The sequence below is a fragment of the Meriones unguiculatus genome, chromosome 4, assembly GCF_030254825.1.
Source record: "Meriones unguiculatus strain TT.TT164.6M chromosome 4, Bangor_MerUng_6.1, whole genome shotgun sequence".
Lineage (NCBI taxonomy): Eukaryota > Metazoa > Chordata > Mammalia > Rodentia > Muridae > Meriones > Meriones unguiculatus.
Window position 1 is genome coordinate 51,204,766 of NC_083352.1, and position 26,196 is coordinate 51,230,961.

General features: G+C 37.4%; 1 protein-coding gene across 3 annotated transcripts in view; it reads right to left on the reverse strand.

Moving 5' to 3' along the window:
- Positions 1–26,196, reverse strand: part of Galntl6 (polypeptide N-acetylgalactosaminyltransferase like 6) — a 1,307,600-nt gene that overhangs the window by 697,780 nt on the left and 583,624 nt on the right. For all 3 annotated transcript variants that reach the window (XM_060381810.1, XM_060381809.1, XM_060381811.1), the window contains one exon: positions 13,224–13,390. In XM_060381810.1, coding sequence (XP_060237793.1) covers positions 13,224–13,390 — 167 coding nt within the window. The remainder of the gene's footprint in view (positions 1–13,223; positions 13,391–26,196) is intronic.

The window sequence follows — 26,196 nt, forward strand, 5'->3', positions numbered from 1 at the left end:
TATTCAATAAAATACTTGCAAACCGAATCCAAGAACATATCAAAGATATCATCCACCATGACGAAGTAGGCTTCATCCCAGGCATGCAAGGGTGGTTCAACATACGGAAATCCATCAATGTAATCCACTACATAAACAAACTGAAGGAGAAAAACCACATGATCATCTCCTTAGATGCTGAAAAAGCATTTGACAAAGTCCAACACCCATTCACGTTTAAAGTCTTGGAGAGATCAGGGATACAAGGCACATACCTAAACATAGTAAAGGCAATATACAGCAAGCCTATAGCTAACATCAAACTCAATGGTGAGAAACTTAAATCAATCCCACTGAAATCAGGGACAAGACAAGGCTGTCCATTGTCCCCATATCTCTTCAACATAGTACTTGAAGTCCTAGCCAGAGCAATAAGACAACTCAAGGAGATCAAGGGGATACAAATCAGAAAGGAAGAGGTCAAAGTGTCACTATTTGCAGATGATATGATAGTATACATGAGCAACCCCAAAAATTCAACCAGAGAACTCCTTCAGCTGATAAACACCTTCAGCAAAGTGGCAGGATACAAAATCAACTCGAAAAAAATCAGAAGCCCTCCTATATACCAAAGACAAAAAGGCTGAGAAAGAAATTAGGGAAACAACACCCTTCACAATAGCCACTAATAACATAAAGTACCTTGGGGTGACTCTAACCAAGCAAGTGAAAGACCTGTTTGAGAAAAACTTCAAGTCTCTGAAGAAAGAAATTGAAGAAGATCTCAGAAGATGGAAAGATCTCCCATGCTCATGGATTGGTAGGATTAACATTGTGAAAATGGCCATCCTGCCAAAAGCAATCTACAGATTCAACACAATTCCCATCAAAATACCAACTCAATTCTTTACAGACCTTGAAAAAAAGATTCTCAGCTTCATATGGAGAAACAAAAAACCCAGAACCTCCAAAACGATCCTGTACAACAACAGATCATCGGGAGGTATCTCCATCCCTGATCTCAAGCTGTACTACAGGGCAACAGTAATAAAAACTGCATGGTATTGGCATAGAAACAGAAAGGAGGATCAATGGAACCGCATAGAAGACCCAGAAATAAATCCACACACCTATGAATACTCGATATTTGACAAAGAAGCCAAATCCATTCAATGGAAAAAAGACAGCATCTTCAACAAATGGTGCTGGACCAACTGGATGTCTACATGCAGAAAAATAAAAATAGATCCATATTTATCACCCTGCACAAAACTAAAGTCAAAGTGGATCAAGGACCTCAACATAAAACCAGATACCCTAAATCAATTGGAAAAAAAAGTGGGGAACAGCCTAGAACTCATTGGCACAGGAGACAACTTCCTGAACAGAACACCAACAGCACAGGCTCTAAGAGCAACAATCAATAAATGGGACCTCATGAAACTGAAAAGTTTCTGTAAAGCAAAGGATACCGTCATCAAAACAAAACGACTGCCTACAGATTGGGAAAGAATCTTCACTAACCCTTTATCTGACAGAGGACTAATATCCAGTATATACAAAGAACTAAAGAAGCTGAAAAGCAGCAAACCAAGTAATCCAATTAAAAAATGGGGAACAGAGCTAAACAGAGAATTCTCGACAGAGGAATATCGAATGGCAGAAAAACACTTAAAGAAATGCTCATCCTCATTAGCCATCAGGGAAATGCAAATCAAAACGACCCTGAGATATCACCTTACACCCATCAGAATGGCCAAGATGAAAAACTCAAGCGATAACACATGCTGGAGAGGTTGTGGAGAAAGGGGAACCCTCCTCCACTGCCGGTGAGAATGTAAACTGGTACAACCACTCTGGAAAGCTATCTGGCGCTTTCTAAGACAAATAGGAATAGTGCTTCCTCCAGACCCAGCTATACCACTGCTAGGTATATACCCAAAGTTTGTTCAAGTACACAAAAGGGATACTTGCTCAACCATGTTTATAGCAGCTCTATTTGTAATAGCCAGAACCTGGATACAACCCAGGTTGTTTCATCAACGGAGGAATGGGTACAGAAATTGTGGTATTTTTATACAATGGAATACTACTCAGCAGTCAAAAAGGAGGAAATCATGAAATTTGCAGGCAAATGGTGGGATCTAGAAAAGATCACTCTGAGTGAAATATCCCAGAAGGAGAAAGACAAACATGGGATATACTCACTTATATAGACCTATAAGATATGATAAACATAATGAAATCTATACACCTAAAAAAGATAATCAATTGAGCGGACATGGGGTAAGATGATCAATTCTTGTTTAGAAAGACAGATGGAATGTGCATTGAACGTATGACAGGAGTCTACTGAGCGCATCTGAAAGACTCTAACTAGCAGTGTTTTCAAAGCAAAGACTCATGACCAAACCTTTGGCAGAGTACAGGGAATCATAAGAAAGAAGGGGAGTAAGTCTGATGGGGAAAAGATAGGAGCTCCACAAGGACCAAATATATCTGGGCACAGGGTCTTTTCTGAGACTGACATTCAACCAAGGACCAGGTATGGATATAACCTAGAACCTCTGCTCAGATGTAGCCTGTGGTAGCTCAGTAACCAATTGGTTTCCCAAAGTGAGGGGAACAAGGACTATTTCTAACAGGAACTCAATGACTTGCTCTTTGGCCTCCCCACCAGCAAGGGAGGAGCAGTCCTTTTAGGCCACAGAGGAGGGCTTTGCAGCCAGTCCTGAAGATACCTGATAAAACAGGATCAGATGAATGGGGAGGAGGTCCCCCTATCAGTGGACTTGGAAAGGGGCATGGTGGAGATGAGGGAGGGAGGGAGGGACTGGGAGGGAATGAAGGATCGGGACACGGCTGGGATACAGAGTTAATAAAATGTAACTGATAAAAAAAATAATAATAAAATAAAAAAAAGAACGAGAACTAGAGTCTTAGAATTCACAGTAAACAATAGAAATAATTATGTAATACTTACATATGTAATATTAGTATTAGTATTATATATGTAATATTTATATGTAATATGTTTATATATGTAATATAATAATTATTTTGAAGTAATCAATGGAATAAATTATGTTTCTTGGTCAAAAAAAAAAAGAAACCCACCCCTACCAATGGACTTGGGGAGGGGCATGAGTAGTGAAGGGGGAGGAAGGGAGGGATTGGGAAGGGAGGAGGGAGGGAACTAGAGGGGGGATACAAGGTAAATAAAGTGAAATTAAAAATTAAATTAAATTAAAATTAAAAAACAAACAACAAAAAATAAGGATGGTCAAGTAAAACATTTTTTATAGTGGTTCTCAATTTTCCTAATGCTCTCTTTAATACAGTTCTTCATGTGGTGGTGACCCAACCACAAAATTATTTGTTTATACTTCACAACTATAATTTTGTTACTGTTATGAATTTTAAAATAAATATCTGATATGCAAGATAAAAAAAAAATCTGTGCTCAGCAGAGATTTGCCTGAAATTCAGACACTGAGAACACGGAGAAAGGTGGATCACTGGAGGTGACTGGCTGGTCAGCCTAGCCAAATGGGCGATTTCCAGACTTAGCTAAAGATCTGTACTGAAAAGTAAGATGAAGCCTAATCAAATAAAATGCCATATATCAACTCTCCAAGTGCACATATGCATTTGTACACACACACACACACACACGTCAAAACTATAAGATATCAGCTATATTTTGTTCAATGCATAAAACTAATCATTCCTGTTTTGTTGCTTTACTTGTCTCATTGCCAACACTTAGTAGTTTTTAAAGTGCGTCAGAATAAAGTCAGATAGCCACTAGATGCTTAGGAACAAGTAAAAAATTAAAACAAAACAAAACAAAATCTATCCAAACCATTGTTCTTCTAGGTCTTAGAAGGTAAGATGAAACAGATAAAAAGCAAATTGTGATTAACAAGTTTGTATTTAAACCGATGTTAGACAACCCTTCCACCTTTACTGCTAACCTAGTGTCCTCTGTCCACAAATAACGCTTATCTTTTGGGACCTTCTGCAGCTGCTCTGCAAAGGAGAAACGTGATGGAGCTTTGAGAGGATGCCCACATCTATCCACAATAAAGACAGAATCCAATGACCTGCAATGGCCTAGCCTCAAACCATTCATGTGCCTCATCAGTTTGATTATATATCATATTGTGAAGTTAGAGAAACATATTTAAGCATATTTTATGACCTACTTTATTCCTCCGAGTACTGTTCAGACTACTGGAAACACTGATTTCTATAAAAGAATCTTTCTGATTGGACCCCTGCTGTCCTGAAAAGCCAGTGTTGATACTAGAAATTTCATGTGCAAATCATGATTATTCTCATGTGTCCTCCATTTCCACACTTGTGTCTATATACAGCAAAATTATAGTTTCTATTATTGTTGTGATAAGGCAAAAATCAATTATATCCAATTATCTAGAGTGTCAATATGTTGTGCTATCATTTTATTAAGTTAAAAATAGTCATCATAAAAGTTGCAGTTTCTCAGACTTAGAGGCCTGAAAACAAACTACAAAGAAATGAAGACTTACAAATTGAAGCATAAATTTTATCCAGCTTAATTCAGTCTATCATTGATCTCTGCAAAGAAAATTACCACAGTGTGTAAAAAAGTGGATTTTGACATTCTGAGTCTATCTATTACATGTTACAAATATACCATATCACTGGAAAATTCTTTATCTCAATGATTCTGTTATTCCCCTATGGAGCTGTTATTCGGTTGACATAAAGCATCTGATTCTATTAGAAGAATTTTGTTAATTGCATATCTCGTAAATGCAGGTTAATTAAATGTTCAGAATGTATCATTTAATCAACAAATCTTGAATGCCAAGAGAATGTTAATTACCCAAGTAAGTGTTGTACTTCAAAAAGAAGGAGGAAATATTTGTATTTTGTGGGATTTATTTTGCATTATAGTCATGAATATTTGAAAATTAAGAACAGATGGATATTTAGACATCAAAAGAGCAGCTTGAAATATGGAACACTGTATTATCAAAGTTCATAAGCCAGGGTTTGCTGACAGGAGGAACAATCATAAAACATAACCTTTTATTTCTTCAGAGAAAGTTATGCCTGCCCAAGATCTGAAGCTAAACATTCACAAAATGGTTTCACACAAGTGACATTCTATTCAAAGCAGCTGTCTGCGGGGAAAATAAATGGGATTTAATCTGCCATAAAATGAATTGCACGATTTATTTTCTTGAGGAAGTCATGCCTTTGTGACACTGGTGAGCTGAAACAGTTTTGCTTAAGAAAAAGAAAATTCTTCCTATCCCAAAGCCATATTAATTCAACTATGTAGAATTTCCCTCCAGAAAAGCAACTGGAAAGCCATATCAGCTATTCCACCAATGATCTAATGACTTTTTCTGTCTTTAAACATGGTTTAAAACATGAGTCTTAGAGACACTCTCAGTTCAGAGACAAGTTTTCGGAGACTGGCCTTTGAGGTTGAAATAGTCAATGCCAGGTATAGCGTCCTTCAAAACTGAAGGATTTAACATACTCCAAACTAATATTTAAGAAATCAATTAATACATATTAATATCTTATTCATAAGCCCCTCCCAGCCACACTCTCCCTTCCACATTAATAAAATATTAACAAAATAATGCTATAAAGACAAAATATTAACGATTATATATTTATGAGATATAATACATTGATGTATTTTAATTTTTTTAAAAATAAGAGAGATTCCAATAAATTCTAATGATGGAATTTGTTTTAATTCTATGTAAAATATTTAATTTTGCTCAACCATGTTCATAGCAGCTTTATTTGTAATAGCCAGAATCTGGAAATAACCCAGATGTCCCTCAACAGAGGAATGGATACAGAAATTGTGGCACATTTGCACAGTGGAATACTACTCTGCCATTAAAAACAAGGAAATCATGAAATTTCATCCAGGCAAATGGATGAAGCTAGAAAAGATGATCCTAACCCAGACCCAGAAAGACACACATGGTATATGCTCAGTTATAAGCGGATTTTAGTCACATGTTAGAGGACAGACATACTACAACCCACAGACCCCAAGAAGATAAGCCAGATGGTCGTCTGAGGCTTCATGTGGGCCTACTGGTCAGGGGAGTGGGGATATCTCTGATATGAATTATGATGCCTGCTTTTTGATCAGTTCTTCCTGATAGGGCTTCCCAACAGGGGAGGAAGATGAACTCAGTTCTCATGTGAATAGATGAGCTAGGGTGTCTGGGTAGGGGGGTGCCCTGTTCTGAGGATTAGGAGAGAGGGGATATGGGAGGGAGGGTGGGACTGGGAGGGGCTTATGACTGAGAAATAGATTAAATGAATTAATTAAAAATAATAATTTTCAAAAATGTATGTCGGTAGTAAAATTTTAATTGTGCCATTTTACTTGGATTACTTCAATCCCATTTTTTTCAGAATATTTATATTTGTAAATTTAATATAAATACCAAAATAACAAACATTGAAAATAGTTTCAGTTAAGTGAGAAATACTGTTTTTCTACAGAAATAAATAGACCTTTTCCTCATATAACTTTTCAGCATCAGTCTTATAAAGGCAAGTCTATGAAATAATTTATTAAAAATATGACAAACAATATCTGAAGATCCCTTATCTTGGTCTATAAAGTGAACACACATTAAAAGAGATTTCCATGAGAGCAAAGAGAGCATTGCAGCCGCACCTTGTGGACTGGACAATTATGTGTAACACTCATAACTTTCCTTAAGCTATCAGGTTATTACATTTGCAATTGAGAAGAAGAGGGGGAAAACAAAAAAACTCTAAATTGAAGGCAATGACAAATTCCAACCAGAATGTATCTTTATTGTTGTTGCTTATGCACACAGAGGCGTTGTAGATTAGGTGATTTACCTAAAGTCAGAAGGAGAGACTCTCAGACCCTGGTCCCTTCCCCGCCACGCCACACAAAAGAGAGACATTGCGAGCCCTCTGACTCCAATTCTATTTGAAACAGGCTCCATCTAGTAGATGATGCTCATATTTTATAACTGCAAAACAACCCCACTTATAAGTTGTATACTTTTTTTTCCTACTTTTCTTTCTCTACATTGTACGTTAATTACCTTCTGAGCTTGAGAGCATATTGCTCTTTTACAATTGGATTTATGCTGACAGAAAGCTATATTAATCAACATCTCAGGATCTCTTACAGTAAGAAAAGGGAACTGATTGATTTTTCTTTTAATCAGTTTGCTAAAACTGCCTGTATGCTTCCATCCTATGGTATGTGATCACAAATACCAGGTGTCAGAGCAGATTCCTTTAATTTCCCTGTGAGCAATTTAGGATACCTAAACAGAAAAACAAAAATGTTGTATTTTATAAGATTTGTTTAGTTCTTACTATTGTAAGTATTGATTTTGATACAATATTTGATATCTGATATATACATACTAAATCTGCACAATTCTAAGAATTAGCTTTTCCATAAAAATTGCTTATCTACTGGTCTAGCAGAGTAGCTGATGAAATGCCAGCACTAAGACATTTTTGTCTCATGTCATCTCTCAATTTTTATACGCAATTTAATGTTAGCATTTCAAAGTATAAAATAGAAACATGTTGGCATTCTTCATCTATTTCACAACCTTCTCACAACGATGACATCATTCGACTTGGAGTACTTGTGAACCTTGTACCAGCTATCTACTTGGGAAAATGTAGAAATCTAATGCATACTTGAGAGAGATGATGTTAAATGGATGCTAAAATTCAGGACACCCTATCATTATTCATGAAGTCGTTAAAATATTACTGCTACTTTAGAGCTTTATAAACAATGAAACAAGGTCTAGAATTTTGTGATAGAGATCTTCAAACAAACGGTTTTTATATATGTTGTATATATGTGTCACTGAATATATTTTCTATGGCTACATATATATCTTACAGATATGAATTTCTCTTTTGGATTTGGTACACACTTATTCCAAACCAAAACAGAACTTATAGTATATTGAAGGTATTCTCTCTAAAACAAAAGAAGTTTGTCAAGGAAAAATGGGTAGTATCAGTGAGCTTAAATTCACTTAAAATTCTTCCATGAAAAAGTAAGGCAGAGGTGTATAAATGAGTGAAAAATGACAAGATCTGTCAAAGAAATGCAGTGGTTAACATTACATAAAGTATTCCCATCCCATTTTAGACTTAAGAATCATGATTCTTAGGAATCTTATATACTGAGCTACACATGCAAGTAGAATCTTTTCTTAATAGCATGTATTCAAACATGTTTTCTGAAGGCAACCCTTTAAGGGATGCTATTTATTCATCTATGCTATCCCTGTGGGTTCTGTTCCACACTTGAGATTTATGAGAGTGATTCATTCTTTCATTCATATGAAAGTACTCTGATTGAAATCAAAATTCTGATTAATTTCAGGCGAACCAGAGAACTTGTATTTATAAAAAAAAAAAAAAAAGAAGAAGAAGTTTCAATGTGATTGTGAAGCTGCTCGCCCTCAGGTCATACCTTTGGAAGCAACAGTCCAGAGTATTTGAGGAAAAAAATAAGTAGGCTTTCTTCAAAATGCCTAGAATAGGCATCTTCTGAGAGTGGTTGAAGTCTCGCTTTTCCTCCACCCGGCACACAGAGAGGAAAAGTCCTCTGTGAAACACGGATGTGAACTGTCTGCCTGGATCAGCAGTGAAGCTTGAAGCAAGCAAGAGCAATAACATACGACCCCGCATCTACGCAGCTGTCTCGCATGTGTTCCGAGATGTAGAGTAAAACCTCTGCGTTTACGTCATGTTGACAGAAGCGTGCCTGCAGCTCTGATGTGACGACCCTAACTTTGACTTGTGCTCATCTCAGCACAAAAAGTTTGCAGAACTGTCAGGTTCAAACACACCCAATCTCCAGGGTTAAACCCCAGCGTATTTCACACATTTTAACGGTTTCCATGTGGACGCCGTGAAGGTTGCCTGGAATTTGGAGATAAGCCCAGGATTAGTCCTGCTTTAAAGTCATCATGAAACCTTGTTATAGGGCTCAAGTTAAGTTGTTAAATGTATTTCTATGAGATTAGTTGGGGGAAAGCCACACACTCACTCACTCCAGCAAGATGAGCTTCAAATAGCAAAAAGAAAAAAAAAAAAAAGGAAGGGGTTGTGTACATTTTAACTCCAGGTCTGGACTTCAATGTTTTAGAGACGGTAGGCTTTTTTTTTTTTTTTTTTTTTGAGACTAAAACAGTATCTTTTTTCACCAGTCTTGCCATGTAAAAAGGACTTAAACTGAGAAGTCCTCAGTAGGATATTGAATTAAAAAAAAAAAAAAGAAAAGAAAGAAAGAAAGAAAGAACATTTGAGAACTGGGTCAATCCTACTTAGGCAGATTTTTGAGACTACCACACAGTAATAAGACAGAATTATTCACAATTACAAAAAATTTCAGTCTTTTCTTTATATGACAATTTGCCAAATTTACTGCAATAAATAAACATATTAGAAATAGGCATATCCAGGTGACATTGTCTGTGTGCTAGTAACATAGCTAAAATATTGCCATCCCTCATTTTTTCCGTATGTGTCACTATTCTTTTGACATTGAGTACCCAAAATATAGGGTAGGGAATTTTGATTAAGTCTTGTCAAACTTTTATTGCCTTTGGCTGAAGAAGATTGCAGACTATCCAGAAGATGTATGCTGGTAAGGTGTGAGTTTGCATAGGAAGTAGGACGGAAATGTATTACTGAAAATAAAGTATAAAACTTCAGAAATAATTTCCTCAAGGAAACCCACAGATTTCCTACATCCTCATGGACTTTAAATTTGCCTGGCTTACTTGTTCTGAGTTTTAAAGAGTTTGGGGGAAAAAAAGCTTTAAGCAATATAGAATTGCAATTTGTAAAATTATCCCAAGAGTTGATGCATGCTGATTAATAAAATGTATATATGCTGTTTTATATTCTATTTATATATATATGTATCATCTACTATCTATCTCTTTCTGTCTGTCTACCTGTATTCCTATATATATGCTATTAGTCATAGAATTAATAAAATATCCATGTAGACATATCAAATTCATAGAAATATAGAAGTAGCTCTTGCCTTGGGTGATCTGGAAGTGAAACCAGCATTAGAAAAATCTACCTTATGTTATCATGGTAAAAAATATATTTTGGAAAATATTCTGTTAATTTGTAATTCCACTTGCATGACACTGACAGAAATCATGATCTCCATTTTTATTAAATTCTTTGGATTTTAGTCAATTAAAATGCTTGTAATGAGTTAGTAATGTCATATGGGAGGTTCTTTCTGTTTAAGTACTCCAAGAGTTTCCAGATTTATGAATTATCAAAAGTCATCATCACATGTATTCCAGATGATTTGTTTCTGGAAATAGCTAGATGAAATGATAAATAAATAACTTTGTGGAATACATTTGATGAAATAAAAATACTGTCTTTAAAAATTATGGAGATCTCTGCATCTGCTTTGATACACTGGCAGGTAGAGTCTTTAAGAGGCCCACTGTGGTAGGCTCCTGTCCTGTTACTTGTTTTCTCCTACTTCCAATGTCCATTCCAACATTCAGTTTCACTGGTCAACAGAAAGAAATGTATATCAAAATCATAAAAAGGTATGGAGATCATTTTAGACTCATAGGAGAGTATGTGGTAAAATCAAATAGATTGCGTCAATGATAAGCTCTTTATTCTGTTTTTCCCCTGGGCATTTACCACCCAGAACACATCTTCAATCATAAGTTAACCATGAAGAGACAGGCCATTCTCCCCCTTAAATAAAAAGGTGGACACTCTAAAAAGTTAACTAACTTTACTCAAAGTCATATAGTTAGAACTGGGTAGTAGGATTATAATATATAATATAGGATTGTAATATATACCAGCTAAAATAATAAAAATCCAATCATAATGCCAAACAAAAACACGGAAAGGTATTTTCCTTCTTATTATAGTTTCATAAGATTATAGAGGTATTTATATCACTTATTTCTTTCAACATTTAGCTTTCCATTTCATTACAAAATATGACTTATAGCAGGATTTTCGCTAGTGGAGGGCTACTGGCTATTTCATTCAGAGCCTGGAGCAGGCCCCATGTCCAGGAGTAGTTGGCAAGAATAAACAGACTTTTTGCTTTTTATGTGTCCTCTTTGTCTTCTCTTGATAATTCTTTTTGTCTTATTAGGAAGGCTTGTTTGATTGCTTTGGATTTTCGCATTTTGTTTTAGTGCTGTTGTTATTGGCTTTAAGATGAAGAGATGAAGAAAGGGAAATGAGAGAGAACATAAAATTGGGTGAGTAGAGGTAAGGTATAATGGGGTAAAGTTGGGGGAAGGGGCTGTGATAAAAATCAACACATGATAGAATTAATAGAATATTTAAGTGAAAGCGTTGCATAAGCGCTAAAATGAGCATTTTCCTTTAAAGCTATTCAATAATAAAGAGAAAAATCATCACTGCTGACCTAACTAACCCTGGTTTTGTTGCTTGGCATCTGTACAACTAATCACGCAAACAGTAGAAAAATGAGTATGGCAAAGTAGCTACTGCACCAAAGATAAAAGTAATTTAAAGGTAGGAAAATTTAGGTACCATTGGTTCTCTTCACTTACAGAATTTCTATTAAAAGGGTGTCTGAATATATTATTCCGCGAACAATGTCCAAAAGCCACATTGTTTTACTGTCACACAGTCCCTACTGTAGCACCACACGGTAAAACCTCTGTCATAATAAACAGTTTACCAAGACAAATTAATTAAGCAGAAAATTACTCACACATATACTGCCTGATGTCATCTGGCATCATCCAACCCTAAACACCATTCCCTTGGTGATCTGTAATCTTTAATTTTATGTGTTTTTTTTTTTTCTTTTTTAAAAAGGAAGTTTTAGCTTTGTTTATGTGAGATAATTGTGGCTACTTTGAAAAGTGTAACATTAATTCTAATAAAAATAAAATACTATTTAATTTTGAAATGTATCTGACTATTGAGGTTTTATATATTGGATTTTTATCCTATAGTATTATAGAATATATATTGATTCTTAGCAGCATAAAGGAGAAACCTCTATAAAATCAAAAGGAATTGTCCAAGGTGGCCACTTATACCAGAAAAGAATAATGTTGATTTTATTCACTTTGACATCCAAAGTCCACAACTTATTGATGTTTGTCAGTCCTCCCATGAGCATTTCAAGTTAGTCCTTCTCAACATCAGCACACTAAGCACCCCTTTCATATAACTTTTAAAAACTGGGGAAAAAAAAAAAAAAAAACAGAACATTTTGCTGCAGATGCATATTCCAGAACGAAACTTCAATCTTATGATGTTAAGATGGGTTTTCTTTTGTAATAAAATACTAATGTTGACACTAATAATCTGTTGCCACTCTTGTTAAATAAAGCCACTCTTTCATGTTAAATAAAACACGTTTATGTGGTAAACTATAGTATGGAAATTTATGCTCATGGATCTATAAATATCTTCAAAGCTCATCTATCTGTGCACAACAAAAGGAGCTTTCTTATCTTTACAATGTTAATTCCTTATTTAGACTAACTATAACTTAAGAATTCCTACCCTCAGCAAAACATTTAATAATTTCACCTCCTTCCTTATGAGCCAAATTGTGTTTCACCAGGATGGTAATTATTATTACTATTATTTCAGGTTTTCTTTTATGCTGTGATGTGAAATTGTTTCTGTGGTGCTCAAACACAATAAAACAACTGAAACCGTGAGCAAAATATGCATTAGAGTTCCTTGCAACTTGCAATATTTGTGAAGTTTCACAACCATACACTTAACAAAGTACCAGACTAGTAAACAAGGCACAATACTATTCAGAAATTAAAAAAAAAAACATTCTGTAGATTTACATTAATATCTCTCTATTGACATATATATAGCAACATAGTTTCCATATTTATCATTCCTGAAGGTAGAGCTTGAGGTGTTTTCCCAAGTACTGTCTGATTTTCAATAGAATACAATGTAAAAATTTTATTTCCAACAGTATCTCCTATGCTAGTAGCTTCTCATTACCTTCCTTTAGCCAACATTTTTCTGCAATCACAACATACGTCAAATTTCATAATCCCCGTTCCAATGGGATGAAAAAGAAACTGTCACACTACCTTTCTCTTTTCAAAAGGCCCTTCATGATTATGTGCAATTACAGCCTCATACGAAATGTTACCAGCTCATCTTACCTCTATCGCTGAAGTCATCGACTAGAATGATTTCTGCGATCAGACTCTGTGGGGTTCGGTTAATTATGCTGTGTACAGTCCGTAAGAGTGAGGTCCAACCTTCATTGTGAAATGGGATAATGATGCTGGTGTTTGGCAGCTTTTCAAGATACATCTTGTGCTTACAGCTGGAGAAAATAGGGAAGAAAGAGATGCCCAATGTAACACTGTAACACATGTCAGAATGTAGTACATTCTTTATGATATAGGCAATGATAAAATCATGGATTTGACTAAGATCTTCCAACCACAGATCTTGAATTATAATGAGATCTCTTCTCATTCGTGAATCTTTATTTGATCATTCTCATTCTCACTTTAAACAAATGTTTGTATGTGGGTGGCTAAATATTTCAGGATGTTGAAAATTGTACTTCTGATGAGATTAATAGGTCTGATGGTTATGCAAGTCTGTGAAAGGGCAAGGGTGACCCTCTGTGCTGGGGAAAGGGTGGTGTACATATATTTGCTTGTGTGTATGTGTATGTGCTTGCCTTTGCAGGAGCCCAGGGTTGGTGCTGGAATGTCCTCCTCTATTTCTCTCCACTTTGTCTTTTATTGAGAATGGGTCTCTTACTGAAAGTGGACTATGTCCCATTCCAAGTAGAGTGGCTGGCCAGAGTATCCCTGGTCCACCTTTATCCACTCTCCCAGAACCAAGTTTCCTGGAAGGTTCTATTGTGTCCTGCTATTTATGTGGATAGTGGGGATCTGAACACTATTCATGTTTTCATAGTATGGACTTTTCCCACTGAGCTCTCTCCCCATACCCCCATACTTTTACTTAATAAAAGTAATTATAAAACAACAACTATTTCAAATAATTTTCATAAAAGATATGATTAGGATTTAAATGCGATTCATAAAGAGCTCAGTAAATTAATTTTTAATAATTCTGTTTAATTATTTAGTTTTGATCATGGTATGTCTCATTAGCTTGGTGATATTTATGAAATGTTGTGAGAAGAAATTATATACATAAAATGAAAATTTAATTGTATATGCCCATTTACTTTATATAAACCACATAGATTTAATATCTGAATAAAGGCAATATTACACTCCTCATGGAAACTTTAAAAAGAAATCCCATAATGAGATTTTATTTCAGCAGAATCTGAAAAGAAAATAATTTTACCTGTATTCTTACATAAACTACTAATTAAAAAATCTACAATGTTCAAAATTATTTGTCTATCAAGTATATGTAAATATTTTTAAATATTGGGAAAAATTTGGAAAACCATGTAAATTATAGCAAGATATAAACACTGAAATATTTTAAAACATGAAATTAATGTAGAGTAACTCAAAAGACAAAAAAGGATGTATGTCAGCAATTTTTAATGGAACCAAATGAAGTAGATGACTGCATGGAATGGTTGGATGTGGAAAGGAGAGGTGTGTAATTCTGCACTTGTCATATCTATGCCTTCTGAATAAAGCCAAAAGTCCAAGAAAATTGTGCTTGTATGCATTCATGCATAAGTACCCAGGGTAATTAACCCAACTCTCATGCTCCACAGTGTTCTTAGAATGCAAATGATAGTTCCAAGAAAATAAAAGATTTTCCAAACATTAAGACAACATTTTGTTCATATCAACTTCTTATTAATTAAGCAAAAAGGATATTCATGTTGTATTCTCTAAACAGCAGGCTCATGATGCTAAAAAAGAAAGTCCATAGTCTTCCAAAGTCCAATAAAAACACAACAATGGCACAGAACTATGTAAGACTACTTTAATGCCATACAAGATCTTACTCTTAAAAATTCTTCCAATAGATGTACAGATTTTAGTAGGTTTATCTTATGTTATATATCTACATGAGTGAGTATATACCGTGTGTGTCTTTCTACTTCTGGGACAGCTCACTCAGGATGATCCTTTCCAGGTCCCACCATTTACGTGCAAATTTCATGACTTCCTTATTTTTCATTGCAGAGTAATACTCCATTGTGTAGATATACCTCCTCCTGAGGGGGGAGCAGCCTTACCAGGCCACAGAAGATGACAATGCAGCCACTCCTGATGTGATCTGATAGACTAAGATCAGAAGGAAGGAGATGAAGACCTCCCCATCAGTGGACTTCGGGAGGGGGCATGTGTGAAGAAGGGGGAAGGACGGTGGGATTAGGAGGGGAGGAGGGAGGGGCTTATTGGGGATACAAAGTGAATAAAGTGTAAGTAATAAAATAAAATGAAATTTAAAAATGCTTCCAATAATCTCTTTTTGCATAAACTCAAAGTATTACCACACATGAAAAATGAAAGTTCTCTTTCTATTTATTTATTCACTCAGTGATTACCAATGGGTCCTGGATACTAAGCAGGGAACATTTATATTGGTGAACTTCCACTTTGCTTTGATTTGATTATAACTGTCCTGGCTATTTACTGGATTTTTGTTGTTGTTTTTATAGAAATCCAGTTATGGAACATCAGATATAGAAAAAAAAATTAGATATTTACAAAGAGTTGTTTTCTGAAGAGCTTGCAGCTATTTTAAAAGACTGAACCTTAAAGGTGTTTGAAATTTTAAAGACTGTGGAACTTTCCTGGGAACAAATGGAAAAGGAAAAACTTCAGTTAAATAGTTATGTGTTTCTGTGCTGGCCCATTACATGTCAGCTTGACACATAGAGCATTTAGGAAGAGAGAGTCTTAATTGACCCCTGGGCTAGTTGTCTTGGACACTATAAGAAAGCAGTATGAGCAAGCCAAACACAGCAAATCAGAAATCAACACTCCTTCTTGTCCCTCCGAAACAACTCCTGCCTCCAGGTTCCTGCTGTGTTCCTGTTCCTGCCCTGCCCTCCCTCAGCAGTGGAGAATGCACTGAGAGTTGTAAGCTGAAAAAAAAAAAAAAAAAACTCTTTCTTCCTCATGTTGTTTTTGGTCATCAAACTTTATTCATCACAGCAACAAAATCCCTAATACTAATAGCATCTATGTAACTCCCTATTTTAATAATGTGTTAAGATGAATTAACTTAGAGACTGTACACAAAGCACTGAAGACAGAATAGGTAAGGTTTTGTTAGCAGCATCTGTAGTATTACAGACATGCTTACTACTTTAATGGTATTCCTCTTAAATGCCAAATCCTGTAGAGAATGAGGTAGGGTATTCAGAGACAGTCAGAGACAGAGTAAAGGAAAGTGGGAGTCTCAGGATAGAAAGAAAAAAAGAATAAATTACAATCTCTTCCCTTAAGGGTTCACCAGACCAGTAGACAGAGGTAAAAGATGACTGTACTCAAATGAGACAAGTGACTTAATAAAGAGTACACAGGCAATGGGAGCCTGAAGGAAGCGTGACTAAGTTTGTCTGAAAGGATTAGGGAAGCCTTTATAGATGGGTGTGTATGTTGAAAACAGATCATATAATATCTTGAAAGAGATTCTAAGGAATTTGGACATTACCCTCTAGTCAATGTGAAGTATTTCAAATATCATTAACCACAAGGAAGACAGGACTGTGTTTACATATTCCTCTGGCTGCAGGGCAGACAATGCTTCAAAGACAGAAGAGAATAAACAAAGAAAGATTATGGATCATAATAGTTTGGCAAAAAAAAAAAAAAGTGAGACTGTGAATCTAAATTTATTTTACTCTAAAGCCAACCCGTCTCTTTGTAATGTTATCTAATCTAATAGAACTATATTCTGTTATTTGGTCATTTTAGCACTTAATAGAAGATTGAATTCAGCAGTGAGCAAAGATATTTGATTTGAGAAGTTGTGATGTACATGACCATCCTCAGCATTGGCTAGAACAACAGTGGTATCTCAGGCTTTACCAAGAATTTGGATCTGTGTGTTTATGGTTTGATATCAGATTAGGATGAAAATTTGTTAAATAACCATGTCATAGTTACACAATGACTCAGTTACGTATGTGTAAGTATGACATAGCATTTAAAATCTAGGTAGAGGAGAACTGGCCACAAGTCAGTGGTAGAGAATATGCATTATATGTACAAGTCTCTGGGTTTATTTCCTAGATACATAAAAAAATTAAAATAAGGGGGCGGAGCCAAGATGGCGACTAGCACACACAGTTTCTGAGTTGTGGAAGAGCTAAACATCTGAGTTGGTGAGTGGAAGGACCTCTAACCCAGGAAAACAACAGTGAGGCTTTCTAAACAACAGGGAACATCACAGGAGATGAAAACTTTGGTCTCGGGTTACCCTGGAACTTGTTTGGGGAAGGTGAGAAATGATCCTTTGATCTCCCAACACTCCCCTCCCCCAGACCTCCCTCCTCCTGGCTCAGCAAACTCATCATTCTCAGCACAGACCTAACTGTCTGGGGTCTGCAGCTGCTGAGGCGGAGCTCCAAGCCCTTTAGCGGCAAATGCCAGCAGTGCCCATCTCAGCGTCCCAGATTCATGAGGTGGCTGCACCATCCTCCCAGGGCCCGAGACTGCTAGACGCCATACTAGCTCCACAGGATCGCCATCACTGATGGTATGGCCTGCCCAATCCCACAGTGACAGAGAATATGCTATATACTCACCAAAACCAGGCAAAAACGCCATACAAGTTAAGCACACCAGGCGCTGGGCCTCCCAAGCTTGGAGAGCACAGTGGAGAGACCCCAGGATTTCCCAGAAAGCATCTGGACTAGCAACCCAGTCTCTAGTTACAGTTGGACTTACTAACCTGGCAGTGGAGCAGCACTGAGCTGGCGGGGCAGACAGCCCTCCAGTTTAAGACTAACCAGGGCCAAACCAGAGAACAGAGAGCCTGGTTTCCCCAATGCCTACTGACGTGACCACCTTGAAATCTCCAGCTTCAGCAGGACCTCATAACCTGGCAGTGACAGCAGCACGTAGCTGGCAGAACACATCAAAGAAGCAGAACCAGAGATCAGAGAGCCCGGATACCCCAATCTCTGCCAAATGACCTGCCTGTAAGTGAGTGCACCCTTGAGAATCTGCAGATCCCCAGATCCTGGGTCCTTCTAAAACAGAAGCCAGGCCTTGAATCCCTCCCACCCACATACCCACTTTGGGAAACAGAGGGGCACTTGGGACATTGAAGTTCCTGCTCTGTGGATCTACTTGAGGAGTTAAGGCAGTTAATGCCAGAAATTGCGCTGCGATCATCACTAGCGCCTGCAACATATACAGTGCAGAGCCCCTTCCACACACTCAAGGGTTCAACAATATCCATCACTCTGTCCCTCGAGACACATGTCCACGCACACTTACACACACATACACACACACACACACACACACACACACACATGCGGGTGCACATGCACACGCCTGCTTTTGCCCCATTTGCGCCTGCATACTTTCTCCGACAGGTACAGGGACTTCTCTCAGCTTCCTGAAAAACTCTCCAGAAGCCAGAGAGAGACAGTACCAATTTGATCTGCGGAATCCAAAAACAAACAGGGAAGGTTTCAGATAAACAAATGGCCAGGGGTAGACAAAAGAACATTTCCAACATAAATCAAGACATCATGACTTCACCAGCAATCCCCAACATTGATGGATACTCCAATTCATCAGGAGCACAGGAAAATGACTTTAAAGCCATGCTTACCCAATTATTTGAGGCTCATAAGGAGGAAATGAACAAATCTTTCAAAGAGTTGGCCAGTCAATTGGAGGTAAAGAAAGAAGAAATAGACAAAATCCTTAAAAAAACACAGGCAAACATAGCCAAACAAATAGAGGCACAAGTAGAGATAAAATTAGTGGTATATAAAAAGGAAATGAACGAAGAAATAGAGACCATCATAGAGAGACAGGGATCCAAATTCAAACCCATGAAAGAAATGGTGCAAGGCATGAAAACAGAATTAGAATCAACAAACTGAGAAAACCCTTGAGCTGGAGAACTTGGAGAAAAGATCAGGAACCACAAAAATAAGCATCACCAACAGAATACAAGAGAGGGAACAGAGAATCTCTGGAGCTGAAGACACACTTGCAGAAATTAATACTTCTCTCAAAGAAAAAGTAAAATCAGAAAAGTTCCAATAACAAAATATCCAAGAAATCAAGGATGCTATGAAAAGACAAAATCTAAGAGTAATAGGAATTCACGAAAAAGAAGACTCCAGGCTCCAAGGTCCAGAAAATATTTTCAAGAAAATCATAGAAGAAAATTTTCCCAACTTAAAGAAAGAGATGTCCATAAATATACAAGAGACCTACAGAACACCAAATAGACTAGACCAGAAAAGAATCACATCACATCACATCATAGTCAAAACACTAAATCTACAGAACAAAGAAAAGATATTAAAAGCAGCAAGGGAAAAAGGCCAAGTAACATATGAGGGTAGACCTATCAGAATCACACCGGACTTCTCATCAGAAACTATGAAAGCCAGAAGGGCCTGGGCAAATATCATGGAGACTCTAAGAGATCACAAATGTCAACCCAGACTACTATACCCTGCAAAGCTTTCAATCAACATAGATGGAGAAAACAAAATATTCCATGAAAAAACTAAATTTACACAATATCTACACAGCAAACCAACCCTACAGAAGATACAAGAAGGAAAACTCCAATCCAACGAAAACAACTTCACCCAAACAGGGCATACAGATAATATCCCAACAAAAATGAAAAGAAAACAAGCAATGAAACAGGGTAAGATCACCGACTCCATTACAAAAGGAACTAACATACATTGGTCACTATTATCTATCAATATCAATTGACTCAACTCTCTAATAAAAGGACATAGGCTAACAGAATTGTTGCAGAAACAGGATCCAACATTTTGTTGCATCCAAGAAACACACCTATGAAACAAAGATAGACACTACCTCAGAGTAAAGGGCTAGAAAACTGTTTTTCAAGTAAATGGTTCCAGAAAACAAGCTGGACTAGCCATCCTAATATCTAATAAAATAGACTTTCAACCCAAGTTAATCAAAAAAGATAAGGAGGGCCACTATATTCTCATCAAAGGAAAAATCCACCAAGAGGACATCACAGTCTTGAATATCTATGCCCCAAATACAAGAGCACCTACATTCGAAAATGAAATATTATTAAAGATTAAATCATACATTGATCCTAATACCTTAATAATGGGAGATGTCAACACCCCACTCTCATCAAGGGACAGATCAACTAGACAGACACCAAATAGGGTGTGCTGAAGTGCACAACAAGGCCATTTGTTCAATCATGTTTGTAGCAGCTTTATTTGTAAAAGCCAGAACCTGGAAACAACCCAGATGTCCATCCACAGAGGAATGGATACAGAAATTGTGGTATTTTTGCACAATAGAATACTACTCAGCAATCAAAAAGGAGGTAATCATGAAATTTGCAGGCAAATGGTGGGATCTAGAAAAGATCATTCTGAGTAAAGTATCCAAGAAGGAGAAGGACAAACATGGTATATACTCGCTTATATAGACCTACAAGATATGATAAACATAATGAAATCTACACACCTAAAGAAGATAATCAAGAAAACGGACACAGGCAAAGATGATCAATCCTCCATTTGCCTGCAAATTTCATGATTTCACTCACTTAGAAAGACAAATGGGATGTGCATTGAACAGATGACAGGAGTCTACCGCAGAAGGCATCTGAAAGACTCTACCTAGCAGTGTTTCAAAGCATACACTAAGACTCATAACCAAACCCTTGGCAGAGTGCAGGGAATCATATGAAAGAAGGGGACTTAGTATGATATGGAAAGGATAGGAGCTCTACAAGGACTAAATATATCTGGGCACAGGGTCTTACACTCAACCAAGGACCATCTATGGATATAACCTAGAACTTCTGCTCAGATGTGGCCCATGGTAACTCAGTAACCAAGTAGTTTTCCAAAGTAAGGGGAACAAAGACTATTTCTAACAGGATCTCAAGGGCAGGCTCTTTGACCTCCCCACCTCCCCAGGGGAGGAGCAGTCCTGTTAGGCCACAGAGGAGGACTTTGCAGCCAGCCCTGAAGATGCCTGATAAAACAGGGTCAAATGAAGGGGGAGGAGGTCCCCTCTTATCAGTGGACTTGGAAAGGGGCAGGTAGGAGACCAGGGAGGGAGTGTGGGTTTGGGGAGGGAATGAGGGAGGGGGATACAGCTGGGACACAGAGTTAACAAAATGTAAATAATAAGAAAAATAAAATTAAAATAATAAGCTATTAAAATAAAATTAAGTAAAACAAATTTAGTTTCGGTATATAAATTCTTATCAGGTTTATACACACAAAAATCAGCATAATTGAAAACATTTGTGGGATAAATTTGTATAAATATGGGTTAAATATCTCTAATGACTTTATTTTAATGTATTGTTTTCAAAATGAAATTAAGAGTTAGGAATGGTTTAGGGATGGGGACATCTTTGTTGACCAACACTTTATATAATTGGATAAAATCTCTATTTACAATTTTTTAAATGTCCTCAAAAATGAAAAAAGAGTTTATATTCCTTAAAAATTTAGTTTAGAAAAACAAGTGTTGAAGACATGTAAAATGATGACAAAACTTCAAATTAGTCTGCAAACATTCTGCTGTGACTTTCACAGCAATGCAAATAAACATCAATGGTAAATTTCTCACTCTCTTATGTTTTCTCTAAAACAGAACGCACAACTAGTTTTGATTGCTTAATTTTGGCCTTGCAAAGTGAGATATTTTAAAAAGAATAATTGAAATAACAGCATTGCGTACTTGAAAACATACATAACAATCATTACATTCATTTTATACTAATTTCTTATTTTATTTCTTTCAAAGAAATAGCCATTAATTCCATAATGTTCCACAGAACATTTACAATATATACTACTCAGCTATTAAAAGCAAGGAAATCATGAAATTTTCATACAAATGGATGAAATTAGAAAAGATCATCCTGAGTGAGGTAACCCAGACTCAGAAAAACACAAATGGTATATATTCACTTATAGATGGGTATTGGCCATATAGTACAGGATAAACATATTCCAATTCACAGACCCAAAGAAGCTAAGTAACAATGAGGACCCAAGGGAGGATGCCTAAGTCTGACTCAGAAAGGGAAACAGAACAGACAATGGTAACACTTTAAGAGCAGGAACAGCGTAGGAGAGGGAGCATGAAAAGAAATGAAGTGGAGTCCCCCTCATATCCACCCAGGAGCCTACCTTGACTAAAGCCTCCAGCTTGTCACAGAGTTACCCCCACCCTCAATTTCTCTTTTCTCTACAGGTCTCTTGTTCTATCACCCTACCTCCTCCCCAGGTCTGATCTTCACTCTCTTAACTCTCTGCACCCCCTCTCCTGCCTTGTCTCCTCTGTTCAGTTACTACCTCTGTCTATTCTCTCTTTCCAAGTGAGATTTATGTATCTTCCCTGGGATCCTCCTTGTTTTTAATTTTCTTTGGGTTTGTGCCTCATAGTATGCTTATCCTGTATTATATGGTTAAAATCCCCTTATAAATGAGTACATAACTTGTATGTCTTTCTGGTTCTGGGTTACCTCAGAATGATCTTTTTTAGTTCCAGTAGGAGAAGTAGGGATTGCATCAGACAGGAACTCACTTGCCAGTTTTTTTGAGCATTTTTCCCCTGGCTGGACTGCCATGCCAGGCCACAGGGGAAGAGATAAGGTCAGTCCTGATGCAACTTGATGAGCTAGGGAGGTGGGAAAGTGAGCTCCCCTTCTCAGAGGAATAGGCTAGGGGAGGCATGAGGGAGGGAGTGGGCAGAAAGGAAGAATGGGACTGGAAAGGGAGAAGGGATGGGTCTACAACCAGGATGTAAAGTGAATAAAAATTAAATTAATGTAAAAAAAGAAAGAAATGAGGGTGGAAATCAGTCCCAGGGAGGGCAGGAGCAGGAGGACAGAGGGCCTACAGAGAGAAGAGAACCCATGGGTTGTGGCATCTCTGTGACAAGCAGGAGACCTACAACAGGGTAGGCTTCTGAGAGGTTATGAAGGTGACTCTAGCTGAGACTCTTAGTAGCAGGGAGCATGGAGACTGAAAAAGCCACCCTCTAACTAGAGAGGACTCCTTGTGGAGGTAGGGAAACACCTACCCACCTAGAAAAACTTTGACCCAAACTTTAACCTGCCTGAAAGATGTGTGGGGAAACAGATAGAGCAGAGATTGAGGGAATGTCCACCCAATGCCTGGCCTAGCCTGAGATCTACCACATGGTAAAGAGCAAACCCCTGACACTATGCACAACACTCTGTTATTCTTGCAGATGAAAGCCTAGCATACCTGTCCTCTGAAAGGTTACACCCAGCTGCAGAATTGAAACGGATGGTGAGACTCACAGCCAAACAGTGGTTGAAGCTAAGGAGTCTTGCAGAAAAGTGGGGGAAATGATAGAGGACCTGGAGGGAGCAGAACCTCCAAAAGAAGACTAACCAGGGCCAACTAACCAGAAACCAGTGGGATTTGTGGAGGCCGAAGCACCAGTCAAGGACTTGCAGATACTAGAAATAGCCCCCCTATACGCATGTAGCTGATTGGCAATTTTAGCTTCATGTGGGACATCCTAGTAAAGGTAGCAGGGGCTGTCTCTTACATGGAAAGAAGGTGTCTTCCCATTGCAAAAAGTTAAACCATCTAACATCTTAAGCTCTGCCAATCATTGCTTCAGACACAAATGAATACATGTATGGCTCTCAAACTAGTACTTAAATAGCCTGTCATTAAAATGACATGTTATTTTCTACTTACAATTCATTGGTCTTAACTAGTCACAGAACATTTATGTCTGAAATGGACAATCAAATAGTTTTGTAGTAAAATAATCAGAACTTTTGGCAGATGACATCAATAGTTATTACCTGTTTTTCTTTTTGCCTCTTTTCAAAGTAATAGTAGAAGATGAAATTGCTTGTTAGATTATCCTTCATCTTCACTTTTGTGAATCATTGACATTTTATACAGCATTTTTATAATAACCACATGCATTAAGGTATATAAATTCTGTCATAGTTTAAAGAATAAGAAGCAAATGTTTTGTTTAAGAAAAAGTATAAGCTGAGAAAAGAAATCAGATACTGTATTAGTTAGGTTTCTATTGTTGGGCCCAAAGTAAGTTGGGGAAAAATATTTATTTCAAAAAAAAAAAAAAACAAACTTATAATCCTTTGTGAAAAGAATTTGGATTTGGATTGGGACCCAGAGGAAGGAACTCAAACAGAGACCATGAAGAAACATTGCTTATTGGCTTGCTTTCCTTGGTTTTCCTTTTTAAAAATTTTTTTATTTACTTATTATTTATTAAAATTTATTCACGTTGTATCCTGCCTGTAGCCTCCTCCCTCATCTCTTTCCAGTCCCAAACTCCTTCCCTCTTTTCTCCCTATGTCTCTCCCTACTCCACTGATAGGGGAGATCCTCCTCCCTTCTATCTGACCCTAGCCTATCAGGTCTCATTATCATTGTCTTCCTCTGTGGACTGGCAAAGCTGCAAACCCCAGGGGGAGGTGATCAAAGAGCTGGCCAATAAGTTCATGCCAGAGACAACCTCTGCTCCCCTTACTAGGCAACCCACTTGGAGACAGAGCTGTCAGTGGGCTACATCTAAACAGGTGTTTTAGGTCCTCTCCATGCATGGTCCTTGATTGGGGTATCATGCTCTGCAGGCCCTCCTGGTCCCAGATTTTTTTGACTCTGTTATTCTCCTTGTGGAGCTCCTGTCCATTCAAGGTCTATCTTCCTCTTCTTTCATAAGATTAACTATGTACTCTGCCCAAAGCTTAGCTGTGAGTCTCAGTATCTGCTTCAATACCCTGCTAGATAGTCTTTCAGAAGCCCTCTGTGGTAGACTACTGTCCTGCTTCCTGTCTTCTCCTACTTCCAATTTTTGTCTCATTTGCCCTTCTGAATGAGGACTGAGCATTTTCCATAGGGTCCTCCTTCTTGCTTAGCTTATTTAGGAGTATAAATTTTAGTATGTTTATCCTATATTCTATGTCTAATATCCACTTAAAAGTGCTTATGTACCACATTTGTCTTTCTGCCTCTGGGTTACCTTACCTGCCCTTCTTGGTTTCCCATTTAGTCATTAATGAATAAAATTCCCTACAGACTTTCCTACAGGTAATATGATGAAGGCATTTTCTAAGTTAAGTGCCTTCTTCTCTTATATACCTAGGTTTCTGTGACCTGGATGAAAAACAATCAGCACAGGCATTCTGTCACCTTTGAATATGCTTGAAAATAAAGTATTTAGTAATATGTTTAGGAAACACTTCACAATAGAAAGGCAATGATCTAGTATATGAGCTCAAGTCCACTGATAGGGGGGGACCTCCTCCCCATTCATCTGATCCTGTTTTATCAGGTATCTTCAGGACTGGCTGCAAAGCCCTCCTCTGTGGCCTAATAGGACTGCTCCTCACTTGAGGGGTAGGGAGGCCAAAGAGCCAGTCATTGAGTTCCTGTTAGAAATATTCCTTGTTCCCCTCACTTTGGGAAACCAATTGGTTACTGAGCTACCACAGGCTACATCTGAGCAGAGGTTCTAGGTTATATCCATACATGGTCCTTGGTTGAATGTCAGTCTCAGAAAAGACCCTGTGCCCAGATATATTTGGTCCTTGTGGAGCTCCTATCCTTTCCCCATCATACTGACTCCCCTTCTTTCTTATGATTCCCTGTACTCTGCCAAAGGTTTGGTCATGAGTCTTTGCTTTGAAAACACTGCTAGTTAGAGTCTTTCAGATGCTCTCAGTAAACTCCTGTCATACGTTCAATGCACATCCCATATGTCTTTCTAAACAAGGATTGATCATCTTACCCCATGTCCACTCTCTTGATTATCTTTTTTAGGTGTATAGATTTCATTATGTTTATCATATCTTATAGGTCTATATAAGTGAGTATATACCTTGTTTGTCTTTCTCCTTCTGGGATATTTCACTCAGAATGATCTTTTCTAGATCCCACCACTTGCCTGCAAATCTCATGATTTCCTCCTTTTCTGA